The 19,769-nt window shown below is 42.3% G+C and overlaps 1 protein-coding gene and 1 long non-coding RNA gene across 5 annotated transcripts in view; one reads left to right on the plus strand and one right to left on the minus strand.

Annotated features, from left to right (window-relative positions):
- LOC132407346 (ral guanine nucleotide dissociation stimulator-like) overlaps positions 1-19,769 on the minus strand; it is a 156,723-nt gene that overhangs the window by 39,318 nt on the left and 97,636 nt on the right. Inside the window, exon 1 of one of the 4 annotated variants that reach the window (XM_059993705.1) lies at positions 7,574-7,887. The exons of 2 other annotated variants lie outside the window; for them this stretch is intronic. In XM_059993705.1, coding sequence (XP_059849688.1) covers positions 7,574-7,756 — 183 coding nt within the window. In that variant the 5' untranslated portion in view covers positions 7,757-7,887. Of the gene's footprint in view, positions 1-7,573; positions 7,888-19,769 lie in introns of those variants that run through there. One more of the 4 variants, XM_059993702.1, reaches the window with a different exon arrangement.
- Positions 11,275-19,769, plus strand: part of LOC132407349 (uncharacterized) — a 65,906-nt gene continuing 57,411 nt past the window's right edge. The window contains exon 1 of the long non-coding RNA XR_009516452.1: positions 11,275-11,504. This is a non-coding gene — a long non-coding RNA (uncharacterized LOC132407349). The remainder of the gene's footprint in view (positions 11,505-19,769) is intronic.

Genomic DNA, 19,769 nt, shown 5'->3' on the forward strand with positions numbered 1-19,769 from the left:
AACTTTGCAGAAACTATGTATGTTGAAACTGTTACCGCCTCAAGAATCCTCCCAGTAAATCTAAAGTATCATTTATCTCCAGTCAAATGTGCGTGCATTGTTGAATACATTTCGGCTCTTACTTCCTGTCTAGTGTCTCAAGATGCTTTAGTTCTGTTGGAGTACATTTTGATCAGTACTAATAATGAGTCAATTTTCATTTGGGCACCTGTTGGCAGCCTTAGCTCAGTGGGTAACACTCCTGTCTTTGACAGCTGAGTGTGAGCTTCGAAGGAGACATTCTGGCACTGTATGGAGGAAGCGCCTCCATCCTTAACCACCCTCTCAACCTAATGGAAAATATCCTACGAAGGGTGATTGATAAGTTCATGGCCTTGGGTAGAAGGAGTCCATTTTAGAAAACCAGCACATTTATTTTTCAACACAGTCCCCTCCTACATTTACACACTTAGTCCAGCGGCCGTGGAGCATACGGATCCTGGACCTCCAGAAGGTGCCCACAGCAGAGGTGATTGATAAGTTATGGTAGAAGGAGATGAGTTATACAGCTCTTGTTACTCACACATGCAGTTCAACTCTGAGTGATTATGCAGAAAGTTTGAAGTTAATAACTCATCTCCTTCTACCTTAGGCCATGAACTTATCAGTCACCCCAATGAGTTAAGTGATGATTGCTTAGAGTACCCTCACTCCCTCACAGCTAACTGCTCCTGGTGATCAGTCTAACTCAGTTCCACACTCTGCAATGCATGGTATGGCTGAACTATTAGTGGACCTGGGATACCTCTCATCTTCATTCACCATATCCCAACCTTGTTAAAGTCAGATGCTAGTTTCACTCCTCTACTGGAGCAGCACATCCAAACGATAGAGAAAATAAAAAGCTGATTTTATAAAATCGAGCTTTTTAAACTCACAGTGAATTTACTGAGTCAAAACTTCACGCTTCATTTTCTTAGATTGTCTATGCACTGGAAACCAGCAGACAGGAGGGTTTGTGCCTCTGGGATCCAGCAGACAGGAGGGTTTGTGCCTCTGGGATCCAGCAGACAGGAGGGTTTGTGCCTCTGGGATCCAGCAGACAGGAGGGTTTGTGCCTCTGGGATCCAGCAGACAGGAGGGTTTGTGCCTCTGGGATCCAGCAGACAGGAGGGTTTGTGCCTCTGGGATCCAGCAGACAGCAGGGTTTGTGCCTCTGGGATCCAGCAGACAGGAGGGTTTGTGCCTCTGGGATCCAGCAGACAGGAGGGTTTGTGCCTCTGGGATCCAGCAGACAGGAGGGTTTGTGCCTCTGGGATCCAGCAGACAGGAGAAGAGCATGCTGCTTGGAGCTGCCTTCAAGGTAACAGACTCTGAAATGACGGAAGGGTAACTTTGACCCCATCTGATTCGAGATGGGCAGTTTACTGAGAACTAAATGTGTCTGCATTGCTGTGAAGAGTCAGAGGCCCCTCCTGTTGCTCGATCTTAATTATTTCAAGTCAGAGCCACAGCCATAATTGCACTATTAATGCCTGGCTTGAGACCTTACAATATTCCCTGCTCAGGCTGTATGACTAGCCGCATTCATCAGTCCCAACAATTGGGGCCTTGCACAATGCTGGGTCTATGAAAACTGATTTCAGCAACACATTTTGTTCAATAATGTATTGTTATCTTGTTCAGAACAGGCCAGGCAAATAGGTTGAAGGTTTCAAATGAATGCAGCAACACAGAAAGAAATACAAACGTGCTGCAGTTTTTATCCACTGGGGGTGCAGGCCTGGGTCACTACGGAACAGGCACGATCGGAGAAAGAAAGGAATGTTTCCACAATGTGGCCCATTTATCAATAAATACTGCAGTGTTAGGAGGAACAGATCTCCCTTTCTCCCCCCACCATGAATGTGCATAATAGTAATGACAGTGCCTGTATATTCCTGATCTATGATATTGGAGATTGTTTAACAACAACATTTTATCTTAATACTACCCCCAGAACAGAAAATAGAACTGTTACGATACCGGTGGTCCATTCAGCAATTAAATCAGTGTGAGATTTGATAGAGGTATATAAAGGTTGGGTGAGACTACAACCAAAAGTCATGGGTGAAGAGTGAAAGGTGAAATGTTTAATCGGAACACGATAAGGAACTTCTTCACTCAGAGGGAGGTAAGAATATGCAATGAGCTGCCTGCCGAAGTAGTGGCTATGGGTTCGATTTTTAACATGGAAGAGAAGATTGGATAAGTACATGGATGGGAGTGGTATGGTCTAGGTAAGGTTGATGGGACTCGGCAGAATCATAGTTTGACATGGACTAGGTAGGATGACCCGTAAGGGGTTCTGTGCTTTAGTGTTCCTTGACTCTAATGGGAGCAGTTTCCCTCCATTTAACCAATCACAGAAGTATCAAACACAATGTGATAAGGGCAAGTGATCACAGGGGTAGGCTTTAAGGAACCCCTTACATGAGAACAGGAAAATAATAAGATGATTAAGGGCAGAAATTTTCAGGACCCCAGCTGCTAAAGTCATGGCCTCCTCAGACACGGTGACATAATTCCCTGAGAGTAGAATTAGAGGGCTGGAATAGATGACTGAGATAGTGAGGTAAGCAAGCACATAACCTTATCAAAAGTCATCCAAGATTAATTGTATTATGTGCATCTGAAAGTAACAGCTTTGTAGTTGTGTTGTCTCTAGGTGCCCTGTGTACACATTTCTGTGGGCATGTGAATCAGAACCAAGCCCAAGTTGCCCCACCCAGATTTTAGATTGCTCCAATTTAACTCCCTGTCTAAATGCTCACATTATATTATGGCTCTGCAGATTAAAGCACCTGGAAGCACAATTCATTTCAAAATGGACCGTAGCCACCTTTAGAAGCACAGAAAACCTACAGCAAAATACAGACCCTTTACACACTCTAAGGTGACAGCAGCAGAAGCAAAACTATTAAAGGCTCACCCTACCCTGCACTGTGGGTGACTTGTCTTCACACTACAATCAACAATTTCAGGTTGTGTTGAGGTGAGGCAGTTCATTTGCTGAGCCTCTTTTTTCTGCGAAGATTCCTCGTGCTTTCTTTCCAGCTGATGTGGCAGGAGACAAAAGGGGTGCAGAGTGTAGCAGTTGCTGCTGTTACAACTATCAAAGAGCAGGGAGGAGCAATGCAAATTCTCCATGATCAGAGGGATCAATGCTGATCTCCACAGTCAGACATTCAAAGCCTTAAATGAATGCAAGTCCCATAAATATCCCATTAAAGAACCTCTTTTAAAAACATTTTTAAAACTTTATTCATAATTAAAAAATTACAATAATAAACAAGAATAAATTACACGAATAAGCCCTTTCATTTTTATTTTCATAGACAACGAATTATATAGAGTTCAATTACATTTCTTAAAGCTGATAGCACTATTGCTGCATGTGTGGCCCCATGAAGTGGTATTCCATTACAATAATCAACCCAACCCAGCCCCTCCCTGTCAGTAGTGGAAGAATCCTATACTGGGGTCCTCCCCCACCTCACTATAAAGAGCTTTCAACTGAGTGTGAACTCAAGTTTATTAGCTTATTAACAGACAAACAACCTCATGGATAATGCCCTTGGCAAGCCTTTTCCCTTTCCCATTGTCTACAGTAGTGTGAAATTGTACAGCCCATTCCATCTTCCAGCGCTCTAGGGCTCTTCTTGCAATGCAAATTCTAATTAGCAGTGTTACTCAGCCAAGACAGCTGGATTTAGAAGTGAGAAGATGTCACACTGGCAGAGTCTGGATGCTCTTCATGGCATGGAGTGTGTAAGGAAATTGCCCAATAGAGTGATAATGGATCTGACCACCTGAGATCTGGATAGTGTAGTTTTACATCCCTCATCTCAATATTATTTATGATACTGTGAAAACAATTTGTATTTACTAGCATCTTTCATGACCTTGGATACACCAAAGAACTTTACACTCCAGAAGTCATGTAATTTAGAGATGCATAGCAAATAATTTACATACAGTAAATACACCCTATCAGCAAATGTTAGACAATACAAATTAGAGGTGTTGGCTGACAATAAACACAACTGTTCCCATGAAACAGCAATAGGCCTTGTATCATCTCAGTGCTTGGACTCCTGGAGAGAACGGCCCTGTTGAAAGCCAGTGTGTGTTTTATCTCTTGCCTAAAAGTGAGCATAGAAGGGAGATGGAGCACAGATATAACTGTGACTGGTTCAATGTTGAGTTCCAACTCTTCAGATATTCACCTCATTTTTCTATCCAGGAGCGGATGAAAGTGATTTGGCTATTTCCATATACATGCTCCTACCACTAAACTTAGTCTTTGCGCTCCTGTCATTTCTCTTGCATTCCACTTTTCATGCCATTCCTTTTAATTTACCTTACTGGCTTTCCTTCTCATTTAACTCACATTCTGGTGAAACTTGATGAGAGTCTGTTTTTCTCTCCACCAATGCTGCCCAATCTGCTGTCTGTTTCCAGCATTTTGTTTCCACATTTTCATTAGTATCTTGCTATTGTATTTGTAATCTGTTCCAGCTCATCAATATTGAATGTGATAGCTAGAGGTAGAGAGTCAATTCACAAATTCAAGATAATACATTTCCTTTAGTGTCTGTGATTGGTTACGCTTCCTTGCCTTTGGCAATAATTATGAGTTAATGGGAGAAGGTGAGCTTCTAAATTATTTTTAAGGTTTCAAATCAATGCAAAAGATTAAGTGATAACTATCAACTACAATCCCAAAATATGGACAAAATTAACCCCTCACTACCAAACTCAATTCTTTTTTACATGTTTTCAGACTTCTTCCTCCATTATCTTCCCCTGATGTGTTCTCCGCAGTTCTGTAGGTCAAGGGATCCAGTACAGTACCACCCAAGAGATAGTTCAGTTTCTGGGCTGTCAGTTCCAGTGGAACCAATTATCTTTGTTGGTGAGACAGAGAACAAAAGTTCCAGATTTCCTTGCAGTAAACATTGACACAATTTTCAAGATATCCAAAGCTATTCACAACTATGGAGATTTCTCCATCACCCAGCAACACCAGAAAGACAGGAACTGGCTGTGCTCCATTGTTCTTTAAGGGAGCTTTTGTTCACAAATTGGTTACTCTCTTTCTTAGAGTGTGACAGTGTACTTCATAGTACTCCATTAGCTTTGAAGCATTTTGGGGTGTTCTTTTGGTGGTAAGTGAAACACAAAACTTGCTTTCATCTCCTTTTTTACAATTTTGAGCCAGGAGGGATTCAGGTTTGACCATTCAGTACAAGGAGATTAACAGTCCAGGCGGAGGTTGCAATCCTTTCAATGCTCTGGTTTGAGCTCCTTCGCTCAATGGCTAACGAAAGCGTGCCTGTTTGTTGGCCAAGGCCAGCAGCAGTATCTTGCTTTGCCCCTCCACCATGGTTGAATGGTGCCAAGACTCAAATACCCGCTGAAATACACGATGAACAGCAGTGTGGGCAAAACCCACTCCTGCTCAAGGCTGCAGAAGGGAAAAGGATATAAAAGGCCTACAAATTGTACATTGGAGAGCAGTGGGGCAACTATTACTGCTAAATGCACAGAGCAGACAGCTACAATGCAACCCTTCCTCTAGGGACATCTCTAGAAAAAGGAGAAACTGCTTCTGCTGCTCTAGCAATATCATTGAAGACTGATTTCCAGTGCATTGCAGCTTCCTCTTGGGCATTTTATTTTTAATTCAAGTGTCCTCGAGTTTTTCAAAAGAAAACACACAGACAATGCAGGGGATTACATTTCAACTGTTCCCACTGCCAAGACTGCAGAGAGTGCAGCTAGATTTTCCTGCTGGGGCATCTTAAAAATTGATAAAATAATGTTCCATCTGGTCCTAAGGTGGCCATACACCAGTGACCGATTTCACCCCTGGATGTGAAAATGGGTCACCCACAGAGCAGGAGATTAGTTATGAGCAACAGTGTGCTGCTACACTTAGCCTCCATTCAAGCCCTGGAGTGGACATGGTAAGGATGTCTCCTATAGGGGGCAGGAGGTGTCTAGGACCGGGGGCACAGCCGCAGAATAGAAGGGTGTCCCTTTAGAACAGAGATGAAAAGATACTTCTTCAGTGAGAGGAATGTGAATCTGTAGAATTCATTGCCACAGAAGCCAGAGGAACCCAAGTCAATGGGTATATTTAAACCAGAGTTGGATTGGTTCTTGATTAGCAAGGGTATCAAGTGTCACTGGGAGAAGGCAGGAGAATGGGGTGAAGAGAGATAATCCATCTGACATGATGTAATGACAGATCAGACTCAATGGACCACATGTAATCACCCAGTTCTAACCGTCCTAAGCCGAGAAGGTAGTTAACACAATGACTGTGGTAGACTAACTAGCACATATTGAACAGACAACGGCAGACACAAGAATTAGTTTCCGTTTTTGAAGGACGTTAGTTTTGTTGGTATCTGAGTAGGGGAGCAGCAAGCTCATGTGATGCCCTCTGAGGTCAAATACACATTTTCAACTAGCAGTCTATAATTGAGCATCATTATTACCATTGGATGTGGGAAGTAAGCAAAAGAAGGAGAAGAGGAGGAGGAGGAGATGGAGGTCCCAATAAACACACCGTAGTAAGAAGGACAGCTTGAACTTGGGCAGCTGTTAAAAGGGTAGAGGCCGTAAATTCAGCTTAATAGCGATTATTTGAAGTCGCCTTAAGTTTCTCCCCTCTTTCAACTAGAAGCCTATATCTCTTCAAAGTGTCAGGAGTCCTCAGCGAACTATGTGGATAAAATTCATGACTGAAAATGTCCATTATATCTAAATTGATCCCAAGCTACACCTGAAAAATGGACCTACAATTCATAACAGAATCTCCTCTATAGCAATCGCGGAGCTACTGAACTAAATTACTGTGCGAAAATGCAGTAAGTGGACAGCTGGATAATTACACGTAGCATTTGATTTAGTTACAACCAGTTGCCCAGTACGATTTACGAGTTCGTTGTGTTCAAGATGTTAACACTTCAGAAATCTGAAAACAGTCCAAAGTCCGAGGAGGGGAGGGGCACGCTACAGCCGAGAGAGATGCCGGCTGATAATCCCCTTGCCTCCCTCACCTGCGAATGCTGGTTTACAGTAAAGAGAGTTAAACATCCGACTGGATGGTGCTAATTGGCAGTACAGTACCTCATGACACAAGCAGGATACCACTACATAAACAAACACATTGCAGAAATTACTCAGAGCTTCAGAGCAACTGCGAGGATAGTTTGGAATGCGCGAGCTGACAAGTGGCAAGATTTCCTGGGATCACGGAGCTGTTACGGCCCGTGGATTTTAGTTATCGAGCTCAATCCCATTCCTTATAAATTCTTCTTCTCTCAAAAGCCTGAACAATTCCTTTCCGGACACACTTAGAAATTATGTTTCCAGTGCTCTCGAGGCCAATTCCAGTGAATTCCTGATCATAATTATATCAAATGAAAGAAAAGTCGCTGTATTTTCTCTAGACTTTTTTTTTGCCCAGGTTTGTACATCTTCCTCAGCAGAACATTGAGCTAATGGGAACAGTACTAGCTACCTACTACCCACTACCTACCTCGGTCAGCGGGAGATCGGGATCCAGCTGTGTGAAGCTGCTGAGCACCACGGAGCTGGGGTCTCCAGTCACTTCCAACCTCACCGCATCCCAGATATTCTTCAGGCGCCTCGAACTGTCAAACATCTTCTGCCCGCTGACTGCATAGTCATTTTGCAACTCTGGCCACATTAGGTAAACCATGGGAAAGGCTGGGTGTCGTCTCCTCTTAAAATGACAAGAAACAAGCCATCCCCCTTCGCGTGTCCGGGGCGAATGTAAACACAACTGCCAGAGAGTCCCTCTTAACTCTCTCCACTCACTGGCGATGCGTATGTGCGGCTAAACCATAAATGGGAGGCGGCAGCCAGTCAGGGCAATCGAAGCCGCCCACTCGGGCAGGCCATGATGTCACCATTGTTCTGCAGCGCCTCCTGCACCCTCCCAAAAGTGGACTGGATTCCTCAGAACACCGGATTGGATCAAACATTCAAGAACAGAACTTACATGAAAATTAACGTTGACTGAATAAAAGTAGAGTAGCCTTTCTATTCAAAATGAAGTGGAATGTTTTAATTTGAAAAACTCGTAATGAATTGACTATAAGCTGCCACGAATAGTTGAATCAAGCGTAGACTCCGTTTCCATCGCAGCCTCTGTGGCCGTGGAATTCAAACTACAGCTCTACGCGATGCCCTAAAGAAATTCCGAAACTTTCCGGAGAATCCCTTATCTTAGTGGGCAGCTGGAGGGGGTGGGGAGGAAGAATTTAGGTAGTTTGCAGAACTAGGCAAACCAGTTCAGTAGTACAACTGGCCCGTGAGATCGCATCTCAATTTGGGTCAATTGAGACAGATACAAAAAAACAGACAGTAAAGACAGGGCCGAATGATCTGACGCCACATCGCAATTAAATGCCAGACAGACAAGTACAAAGGGTTGATAACCTTTGGGCTACCTGTTAGAGCGTTAGATCATAACGGATCTGCATTAATATCTACTGTTCAAAGCCTTGCATGTACTGTTTTGATGACACAATCAATATAAAGGATATTTACTGATCGCTATATATTTCCTGAATATATTTACAGAATTTTTTTGGAATAAAAACGAATTCTCGCTGCTCCCCATCTATAATTGCTTCTGGGCTCGTTTCTATGCTGCAAAACATTGTGACTGAATGAATTTACCCCATCTTCGACGCCGATACACATTGGGTTAAAGAAGCTTCCAGCCATTGTCACTCCTCTAGGAGAAAACCAAGAGCAAAGACAACGTTACCATGTGAGGTCTGCTCCGCATTCTCCAACTTCAAATGAAAAATAAACGAAACACATGTAGATGCTGGAAGTATGAAATAAAAACAGAAGAGCAGGTGGTGCATTGTCACTAACTCCAAAAGACTGGAAGTAGAGTAAAAACTGAAAGGCTTTTATTAGCAGTAAATTGTTTTTATTAGCAGTAAAATGAAGCACGTCCATGCCGGGTGACTGCCCTGGACTGTGGGGGGAGCAGTGACACAATCGCCTTATCCAGGGGTCTGTGGGAGGAGCCACAGGAGCATCAGCAGAGGGGCGTGTCCAGACAGGTATACATGGTTTACTACAGCAGGTCAAAGAGCATCTGTAGAAAGAATTAACATTTCAGGTCTAGAACTGAGAAATATAAACAAAGACTCAAGAAAGAAACAAATCTGTCAAAGTAGCAGAGCCGATATGGAGACATTCAATATATGAAACAAAGGAAATTTCTCTGAAGCTTTAAATAATGTGGCAGTTAAAATTAAGAAATGAGGTTCTGCAGATGGTGGAAATCCAGAGACACAGACTAGATTAAGTTTTTTTTGTCTCTAATTTGTTGCTAGTGTAGCCCATGTAGTATTATATTGTCTGATTATACAAAGCAAAGATAAAAAGGATACCATCCAATTAAGTGCTTTTGATATGAAAATTGAAAATCTTAACAGGGTGATTGAAAATCTGAAAAAAAGTGGTGCTACAACACTCAACATCAGCAACAGCAAGGTGCTGATTATTGGCCAGAGGTCCATGAGCCAGTCCTTGTCGGAGGAATCCAAGGGGTGAGAGACCTTAAATTCCTCGGTGTTATCATTTCAGAGGACCTGTTCGTGGCTCCGCGCTTAAGTGCAATTACAAAACCTCTTGTCTGCTTCCTTAAAGTTTACGAAGATCTGGCTTAGCATCTAATACTTTGACAAATTTCAATGGATGTCTGGTGGAGAGTATATTGACAGGTTACATCACAGCCTGGTGTGGAAACACCAATACCCTTGAATGGAAAATCCTACCAAAGGTTGTGGATATGGCCCAGTCCATCACAGGTAAAGTCATCCCCATTGAGCACATCTACACGTCGCAGGAAAGCAGCATTCTGCATCGGGAACCCCCACCACCCAGGCCATGTACTCTTCACACTGCTGCCATCAGGAAGGTGGTAGAGGAGCCTCAGGACTCACACCACCAGGTTCAAGAACCAAGAACCAGTGGGATAACCCATTCAACTTCACTTGCCCCATCACTGAATTGTTCCTGCAACATATGAACTCACTTTCAAGGACTCTTCATCTCATAAATGATATTTATTATTATTATTTTGTATTTACACAGTTTATTGTCTTTTGCACGTTGGTTGTTTGTCCATCCTGTTGGGTGGGGTCTTTCATTGAGTCTATTAAGGTTCTTGGAATTACTGAAAACAAATCTCTTATGTTGACATATGTAGTTTGATAATAAATTTTCTTTGAACTTTTGAACGCACAACAGCCAAATGCATCCAGAAAACTCTCCTAAAAGGCATTGTGTTATAAACTAGATAAACCTTAAGCTTTCTTTCAGAGACACAGGAGATAAGGAACCAAAGGAATCCTGAAATAGTTTCATGGTACAGTATCGGTTGGCACTCCACTGCAATAACAAGGGAGTGCCAAACTGTTGGGGAGCTAATCTTTGGTTTCATTTGTCACCTCACGTATATAAATTGGTTGCCACGTTCCCCAAGTTGTACTGGAATATCCTGGGCCAGGGAAGGTGCTGCAAGAATTCTTCTCCCTTTTATTTTCCTTCCCTCTATCTCTAAATTCAATCAGGTGGTGTGGCCAGACTCTCCACACTTGGTTTGCTCATAACCCCATCACTGCTGATGGGTTAAACACATTAAGGACGTGAAACATGCCACAAAAGGCAGTTAGAATTGTTGGAGCCTGAATCTATTCTCATGACTACCACCAAGTCAGAGGTATTACAAGTGCAACACAAAACCTTCATGTGTTGTTAGGATTTTCAAACTTGCTGTATTTACCCTGCAGCCTCCAGTAATGTAAGATTGATCTCCCTGGAGCTGCTGCAAATCGCCAATGGCAGTGATGTGTGTTTTGAGAAGGTGGGGGACTGATAACAATTTTTTACCCTGAATAATCATGAACCTCACTGAGGATGTATGCATTCTTAATGTAAGTTCTCCTGCATGTACCAGATTCATAAGGGAATTGTCAAATTCAATACTGAGTGGGAATCCACCTGCTTTGACAGTCTGACAAGCTGGAAGTGAGAGACTGGCAGCTACAGCATACCCTAAATTGCAAAATTATGACAATACCATAGCGTCAGAATGGTCTCCCTCTATTTAGCCCTATCCTGAAGTCATGTGATCAGAAGCTCTGGAACATTTCCAATTCAGACCTGGCAGCTTTTCATTGCCTTGTTCACTAAATGGCCTGCCCTCCGATGGAAGCCTGGCGATGACTCTCCTTAATTAGATTCACTCATCAGCCCAGCAGGTTTTTAATGATTAACATTGTTCTCTGTCGCAGTTGGCAGTAGTAGCACACTGCAGGAAGGGAATTGCAGCAGTGTGCAGTGTAAGACCCTGCCGAATGATAACCTCAGTCGTTTCGGGGATAGCTTGCACTGGGGCTGACTTCACAAAAAGTAAGGTCTGTATTCACAGAAAAATCTCAGAGAAGTGGTAAAATCCAAACTGTTTTACCTGAGGTGAGCTGCACTCAGTGGCCACTCTATTGGGCACAGGAGTGGAACGTTGTGTGGTCTTCTGCTGATGCCTCCCATCCACCTCAAAGTTTAATGTGCTGTGCATTCAGAGACACTCTTCTGCACACCACTGCTGTAATGCGTGGTTATTTGAGTTACTGTCGGACTTCCAGTTTGCTTGAACAATTCTGGTCGTTCGCCTCTGCCCTCTCTCATTTACAAGGTGTTTTCATCCACTCACTGGCTGTTTTGTTTGTTGCACTATTCTCTGTAAACTCTAGAGACTGTAGTGCATGAAAATCCCAGGAGATCAGCAGCTCCTGTGATAACTCATCACTCGGTCTGGCATCAACAAGCTTTCCACAGTCAAAGTCACTTAGATCATATTTCTTCCCCGTTCTGATGCTTGGTCTGAGCCTCATAATTATGTCTGTATGCTTTAATACATGGAGTTGCTGCCATATGATTGGCTGATAAGATATTTGCATTAACGATGTGTGCTAGTGTATCTAATACAGTGGCCAGAGTGTATTATTGGGGAAGCATGGTGTGAGAGAGTGATGGAAGTAATTGAATGGCAACTTTCGATCAATAATTCATAATGAACTTGATGGGAAACTGAAATTAGCTTGACCAATTCTTTCAAAGAGCAGGCATTGCTGAAAGAGGCAAATAATCTTTAGTGCTATATAATGCTGCGGCTAAAGGATAGACTGGAAGGGCAACACCCAGTCGGTAACTTCACCTGACTCAACAATGCCAAGAGCAGTATCTTTCTTGGATACACATAAAACATTAGAGACGCTGGAACCTGGAACAACACCCAATCTGCCAGAGGAACTCAATGGGATGAGCAGCATCAGTTGTAGGAAAAAGACGAAGCACTTCATTCAAGTGGTCATTTTTCACTGGTGTCAAAATAGCATCAGCAGGCTATTAGTACACAGTTACAAATGCACTCCTGTCATCACTTGATGTTCAGAACTCACATGCCCCGAACAATAATATACAGTGAGGTAACCCTTCAGAAGCTGCGAATGAGGCACCGTCGCTACCAACCAACAGCACCATTAGGCAGTGAACCTGCATCCTGCCTGACTCAGTCAAGGGAGGGGGGGGGGGGGGATAGACAGTTATTAATGAAATAAATATTGAGAACACGAGATATAGAATCCTTGAAACTGAGTCCATAGGTTGTGGGAACAGTTCAGTGATGGGGTGAGTGAAGTTTAGTAGTTAATTTCCTACCCACCTGGCTTTGTCCATCACCTTCTAGCTATCTCCTTCTCCTCCCCCCACCTTTTTATTCTGGCCTCTTCCACCCTTCCTTTCCAGTCCTGGAGAAGGGTCTCAGCCCGAAGCATCGAACTCCGCTGGTGTAGACCTGCTGAGTACCTCCAGCATTTTGAGTGTGTTGCTTTGGATGGAACTACCGCTGGTCTCCATTTTCACTGCTGCTCTATTGGTGATTCTCAGCTTTTCACGATGGTTCAGTGTGGTCCCTATGGTTTTCTGTAGACCAGAACGACTTAATTCTGCCACCCCCCCCCCCCACTCTGATTCACAATGGTCTAGTATGGTTTGTGTCCATTGCAAGTCAAAATTTCCCAGTGCTGTTGGTCATTTTTCACGGCGGTTCAGTATGGGCCAGTGTTGTACTACTCGTGAGGGGTCAGTGTGGTTCATGTTGTTTTTGGATGCTTGACTAAGGTTCACTTTACATCAGAGCTGCTCTTTTCACTATGAACCACTGTGCTAACAACTGCCCTCTTAAAATCTGAAGCTTAGACAATAAATCTGAGTGTATTGCAGTCGGTCAAATGGACATGGCCTACACAGAATTGGGCTGACTGGGTGATTTTGTTTGACTTCTTCTCGATGCTGTTTAAAATATAAAATAGTCACCTTATTATTTTTGATCTCTCTCCCGCTCGCTCTTTCTCCACCCCGAGGAGGAGCAGGGAGGAACCGATCAGCGAAGACTATGCCGAAGAGTCAGCTGGTATAGGGTGGCCCAGGGACCTGATGACCTTCCTTCTATGGTCTAAGGACTAACTAAGTAATCGGCCTGGTTCCAGCCCTTCCCCCTATCACAGCTGCCGCTCTCAGTTTTAATCCATGGGGAACTGTGAGTTCAAACAAGTGTTTGACTAATACCACTCCGCAGCACTCCTCCATTACAAGTACATAACATCATCAATCACCAGTGTGCTATCACTGTGGCCTGTAGCCAGCTATCGACTGAGTGAAGAGAAAATGCTGTAAATGGCAGCAATGGAAGGAAAGCCTTATGTAATCATGACAGAGTGGACAGAGAGAAATTGTTTCCATTGGTAGAGGGGTCAAGAATCAGAGAATGAGGATTATTGGCAACAGAATCAAAAGTGACACGAGGAACCATTTCCCCCTCTACGGCCAGGATAGTAATGAAGACAGGTTGGATTTTTGTGTTAAGTGGTTAATAATTTATGGAGCTATGGAGGAGAGGGAGGAGGGAACCAGATGGATTTCTCTTACACAGAGTTACTACAGGCAATGGACTGAATTATTTCCTAACATATTACAATTATTCAGCACCCTTTCACGGTTGACTAGGAGATTCCTCATGCACCTCCAATACAGGGGGTGAAGCAGTAGTTTACCTGTTTCTCATGCCGGTATTTACTCACCTGAGAGATGGTACTAGCTCAGCTCATCTGGCTACAGTCTCTAAGTGAAACTTATAATATTTTTAGTTATAATATTTCTAGTTATGGTTTTTAGCAACCTATAAGTAAGTGTTTGCAACATTTTGCTGCTCACTGTGCATTGACAGATGACAAAATTGACCATGCTTTGCTAGTTATTGGCATTGTTAATTCTGAAGAACTATTACAAGTTACAAGGAATGATAATCAGGCTGAGAGAATGTCCCAGCAAAACATGGTTGATGACAACGTATCAAAGACAAGTCAAAAGACTGACCAACCTTGACAGCAATACCCTGAGAGCTATTGAGTTTATCTACCTGGGGTGCAAAATGGCAAGAGGACAAGACAAAGAGAGATATGTTAAGAATCAGGAAAATCCAATCTATTGTATGCCATGCTGAACATCAGCTGGGTGAGTCAGTATGCTCTGTATTAGAAGATATGGATCCTCACAGTAATGCTCTCAATGTGTTGTAAATGTAGCTCAAAATGGGTAAAGCTGACAGATTTGAGATCTTCCAAAACAAGTGTATAAGCAGGAGCTCAGAATTTCTCGGCTGAGAAAAATCTCAAAAATTAGGGTTGGATTAAAGATAAAAATGGTATGAAGGAACAGCTGTGACGATAACATAAGACATATGAGCAGAATTAGGCCATTGGCCCGGTGAATCTGCACCGCCATTTCATTATGGCTGATCCATTTTTATCAGCACTGCTTGGAACACAAAACATTAGGGAGGAATCATCCCCAGGAAAAGAGGTGAAGAATAGAAGGAGAAGAAGACATATGACTGAGTTTCAAGCAGGCCACAGACTAGCTGCCTGGTGCTGTTCCAAAGGAAGCCTATATGACATTTGAGATACAAACAAGATTGGATGCTTAGGCATCATTTCCCTCAGTTCATTCTTAGCAAAAACTAAAACTCCACTACATAGTTTTTCAATAAACTACATTACAATTCAGGAGAAAGTCTTAGCATTATGCTTTAGGGATATTTTCAATGAGTGAATCCCCTAAGCAGAGGAAGGGGTTTCCCATAAAACCAAAGGATTAAGAAAAAAAAAACACAAAGATTCCCCTAACCACCTAACTGAAGAATCAGGAACAGTCCCACGTTTAACACACAATGCCTTCAATAACATCATATGGAGAAATTACGGGAAGTGCTACAAATGGCCATTGCCTTTCTGAGCCAGACGGGAAACCAGCCAGGGACCACACAGATCTCTGCACTGTACAGTAACCCTTGCAGGAGATCACTAGCTAGAAGCCAGCTGCAATTCCTTGCTAAAGGTTCAGCATGGGTAACTTCACTCATCTCAACGCAACCTATGGACTCAGTTTCATGAACTGTACATCTCATGCTTTCAGTACTAGCTATCTATATATTTATTTTTGTTTTTTTGTACTTACAGGTTTTGTTTTATTTGCACATTGGTTGTTTATCAGTGTTTGTATGTAATTTTTCCATTGATTTTACTACATTTCTTTGTTCAACTGTGAATGACTGCATGAAAATGCATCTCAAGTTAGTAAATGGTCACTTATACAGACTTCGATATAAAAACATTACTTTGAACTTCCTAGTCCTGCTGTGGGTATCAACCATACCATACAGAGCCCTTCTCCTCTCCCTCCCCCCCCCCCCCCCAAACACCCCAGGCCAGGCCAACACTCATGGGTTCAAATCCCAAGAGAGAATGAAATTAGTGTGACAATGCAGGAAGTGTAGTCCTTCTATATGGTCAATAATGATCACATGTTGCTGCTATTACACTTAAAACAATACTCTTCTGATACCCTGAGATAATGCACGGCAGAACACATGTACTTTTCTGATTAAATACAAATACATCAGCAATACCAAGGAAAGCCAAGATTCTCGTAATGACTTTTCCTAGAGGTATTAATTCAAGATGTGAAGTTCCATTTGTAATTCCCTGTGATATGAGCGGTTTGTGCACCTTTGCAGCCTCTTTAATTGTTTTGGTTGATATTACAGAGAAGGTCATTTAGTCATTGTTAACAATCACCAGAGAAAGAGACTTTGGCAGCTCGGCCTGCGTTAGTTCCCAGCGAACAGTCTGTGACCATAAAATAAACAATTTGACAGCATAGCAGCTTGCCAACTCCTCCCTACTTTATTCTGGATGAAAAGAGATTAGAACTAAAAAACACCACTACAGTGATCATATATATTGGGCACGATTCAACATCAGCAAAACCTATTGGTGGGAGTTTGTTATATAAGAGACTGGCGGTGAAGACCGGTGGTGGTAAAACCACTGGTGGTAATGTCTAAAATGCAGGATAATGCATGCCTGGAACCGTCAGCTCTACTTGCTTTGCACTTATGACTGTGTGGCTAAGCACAGCTCCAATACTTTCTTCAAGTTTGCTGATCCTTAGGCTGAATCAAAGGTGGTGACGAATCAGCTGACGGGAAGGATTGAAAACCTGGCTGAGTGGTCCCACAACTACAACATTTCACTCAATGTCAGCAAGACAAAGGAGCTGATTCTTGACTTGAGGAGAAGGAAACCAGAGGTCCATTGGCCAGTCTTCATTGGGGGATCGGAGGTGGAGGGGTTCAGCACTTTAGATTCCTCAGTGTTACCATTTCAGAGGAACCATCCACCTCCAGCATGTAAGTGCAATTATGAACAAAGTACAGCAACAGCTCTTAGACGTTTGTGAAGATTCGGCATGACATCTAAAACTTTTTGACAAATTTCGGTAGAGAGTTGTTAACCTGTTGCATCATGGCCTGGTATGGAAACACCAATGCTCTTGAATGGAAAATGCTACAAAAAGTAGTGGATACAGCCTAGTCCACCATGGGTAATGCCCTCCCCACCATTGAGTGCATTGACACCGAGCTTTGTTGCAGGAAAGCAGTACTCATCATCAAGAACCCCCACCAGCCAAGGTTATGCTCTCTTCTCTTTGCTGTCATCAGGAAGGTGGTACATGAGCCTCAAGACTCACACCACTAGTTTCAGGAACAGTTATTACTCTTCAACCAGCAGGCTCCTGAACCAGAGATGATAATTTCACTCCATTTTACTCGTCCAATCACTGAAATGTTCTCACAACATACGGCCTCACTCACAAAGAATCTTCATCTCATGTTCTCTATATTTGTTATTTATTTATTTATTTTTTAATCTTTCTGTATTTGCACAGTTTGCTGTCTTTTGTTGTCCACCCTGTTTCTGTGGTCTTTCACTGATTCTGTTATGGTTATTGGATTTATTGAGTATGCCTGCAAGAAAGTGAATCATATATGTGCACATTTATGTACTTTGATAATAAATTTACTTTGAACTTTGAACACGATGGTAATGCATTCTATATAGGGCAACATTTGAGGGGTAGTGTTACAGATAGAACAACATTGAAGTGACAACACATTACATAGTGGCCAACATAGATGGAAATATGTCCTTTGTAGGTTAAAATGATGGGAATATGTTATAAGCAAGGCAAGACAAGGGTGGCAATGTGTAATGTACAGGGCAACAGAAATGTGGGTGTATGCTGTACTGAGACCAATGGAAAGGTAGCAGGTAACCCCAAGCTCTAGAGCAGGGGTTCCCAAGCATTTTTATGCCACGGACACCTATCATTAACTGAGGGGTCCATGGACTCCAGGTAAGGAACTCTGCTCTAGAATGATTTATATGAGTAAAAAATTAAAGTTTAATTTGTTAAACACCCATCCTGTGATATGATAACTCTTGAAATACTTCTGTGTCAATCTATCAGAGGTTTGGCACAATATCGTGCTGGAGTGTTCCACGTTCTATTGGGGAATGAAAGTCATTTTGGTTTCATAAATTCAGTGCCAACAAAACTAGGAGTAACCAGTTCAGTGTCAGCCTTCTGCTCTAACCCAGCAACATGCCTTGGCCACTAGTACAAAATGACGAACACTACTGCACGACTTTAGTTTCAAATTTAGGGCAATTTTCCATTGTTGGCTGGCAATTGATGAGTTAAGGCTTCTGAAACTCATTTCACACAGGACTCTTATACCCAACTTTTTCTGGACTGAGTTGAATCCAAGCCCGAGGAGAAGTGGTATTGCGTTCACCCTTGGCACTAGTCCTCTCTCTGAAAATGCAGTCTCAATTATTGTTTTAGAAAATAATCTTGATGAGTCAGCAATGGTGGCAGATTGAGCTAAAGACAGGAAGCAACATGCAAAGGTCAATGGTGGTTGGCGTTCGATGTTCAATCATGAACCTAATGTCTGGTGGTTTGGACAATTCATCTGGGGTCGCAAATTCAAATCCGACTAATGGCAACTTGGGAATTTAATTCAATTAATTTAATAGATCTGATTTTAAAAGAAAAAGGGTAATCTCAGAAGATTAAAACTGTGAAAGCACAGAACTTTATAAATACCCATCTGGTTTACTAGTAATCCTTAGGGGAAGATCTTCAGTCTAACCCAGTATGGACTTTATCTGACTCCAAAACCATACAACAGCAGAAAAAAGACCCGAATACTGGATGAAAACAGCAGGTCAAGCAGCATCTGTGGTGGCAAAAGGTGCATGGAGATGTTTAAGACTGAAACACTGATGCAGGGTCTTGATCTTTTGCCTCATCATATGCCGCTTGACCTGCTCAATTCTTCTAGCAAACAGCTTCTTTTTTCTCTCTAGATTCCAACATCTGTAATCTTATTAGTCCTATTGAAGTGACCAAGCCAGTAACACACTTGATCACCATTAAACATTGACAAAGCTAGTCACCCAATGAACATGTTTTTAAAAAAACAATGCACACAAGATGTTGGACTCAGCAGGCCAGGCAGCACCTATGGAAAAGAGTAAACAGTCGATGTTTTGGGCCAAGACCTTTCATGTGAGTTACTCCAGCATTTTGTGTGTGTTGCTTGGATTTCCAGAATCTCCAGATTTTCTTGTCTCACAATTTTTAAAAAGTTCTTTACTATTAATTCTTGGGGAAAGGGTATTGTTGGTATTTATCACCCATCCCTGGTGGTTTTGAGAAGGTTGTGAAGCTTTCTTGAACTACTGAGAGCATTTTTACCTTAAAATGGACACTTGAATTAAGGTAGAGGACTGATACAGCCAACAAATTTCATTCCTTAAAGGATGTTTGGAAATACTACAATTTTCAAAGGTACACCAAGTTTTATGGTCACTATTACTAGTACTGGATTTATAAAACCAAATATAATTATCATGGTGGGAATTGAATACACAAAGGATTACTAGTCCAAGCAATTTAGCAGCTAACAAAAAAACCCCCAAAATTCTTGGATGTGGGAGAAAGAGAGAAATTAAAAATATTGTTTTACACAAGTTTTTCTACAAATAAAATGTCTTTGTTTATTATTTCAAGTAACCAGCTAACCTATAGTGTCTTGGTCAGTGGATGCAAGCAAGATATTGAGACAGATTCCTGAAAGGCACTTTTTCATTACTTTGGCTGGAATCGTCTGTGGTTCAGCCGAACCCAATTTGGATTGGCTTCATGGACAT

This window comes from Hypanus sabinus, chromosome 18, assembly GCF_030144855.1.
Source record: "Hypanus sabinus isolate sHypSab1 chromosome 18, sHypSab1.hap1, whole genome shotgun sequence".
Taxonomy (NCBI): Eukaryota; Metazoa; Chordata; class Chondrichthyes; order Myliobatiformes; family Dasyatidae; genus Hypanus; species Hypanus sabinus.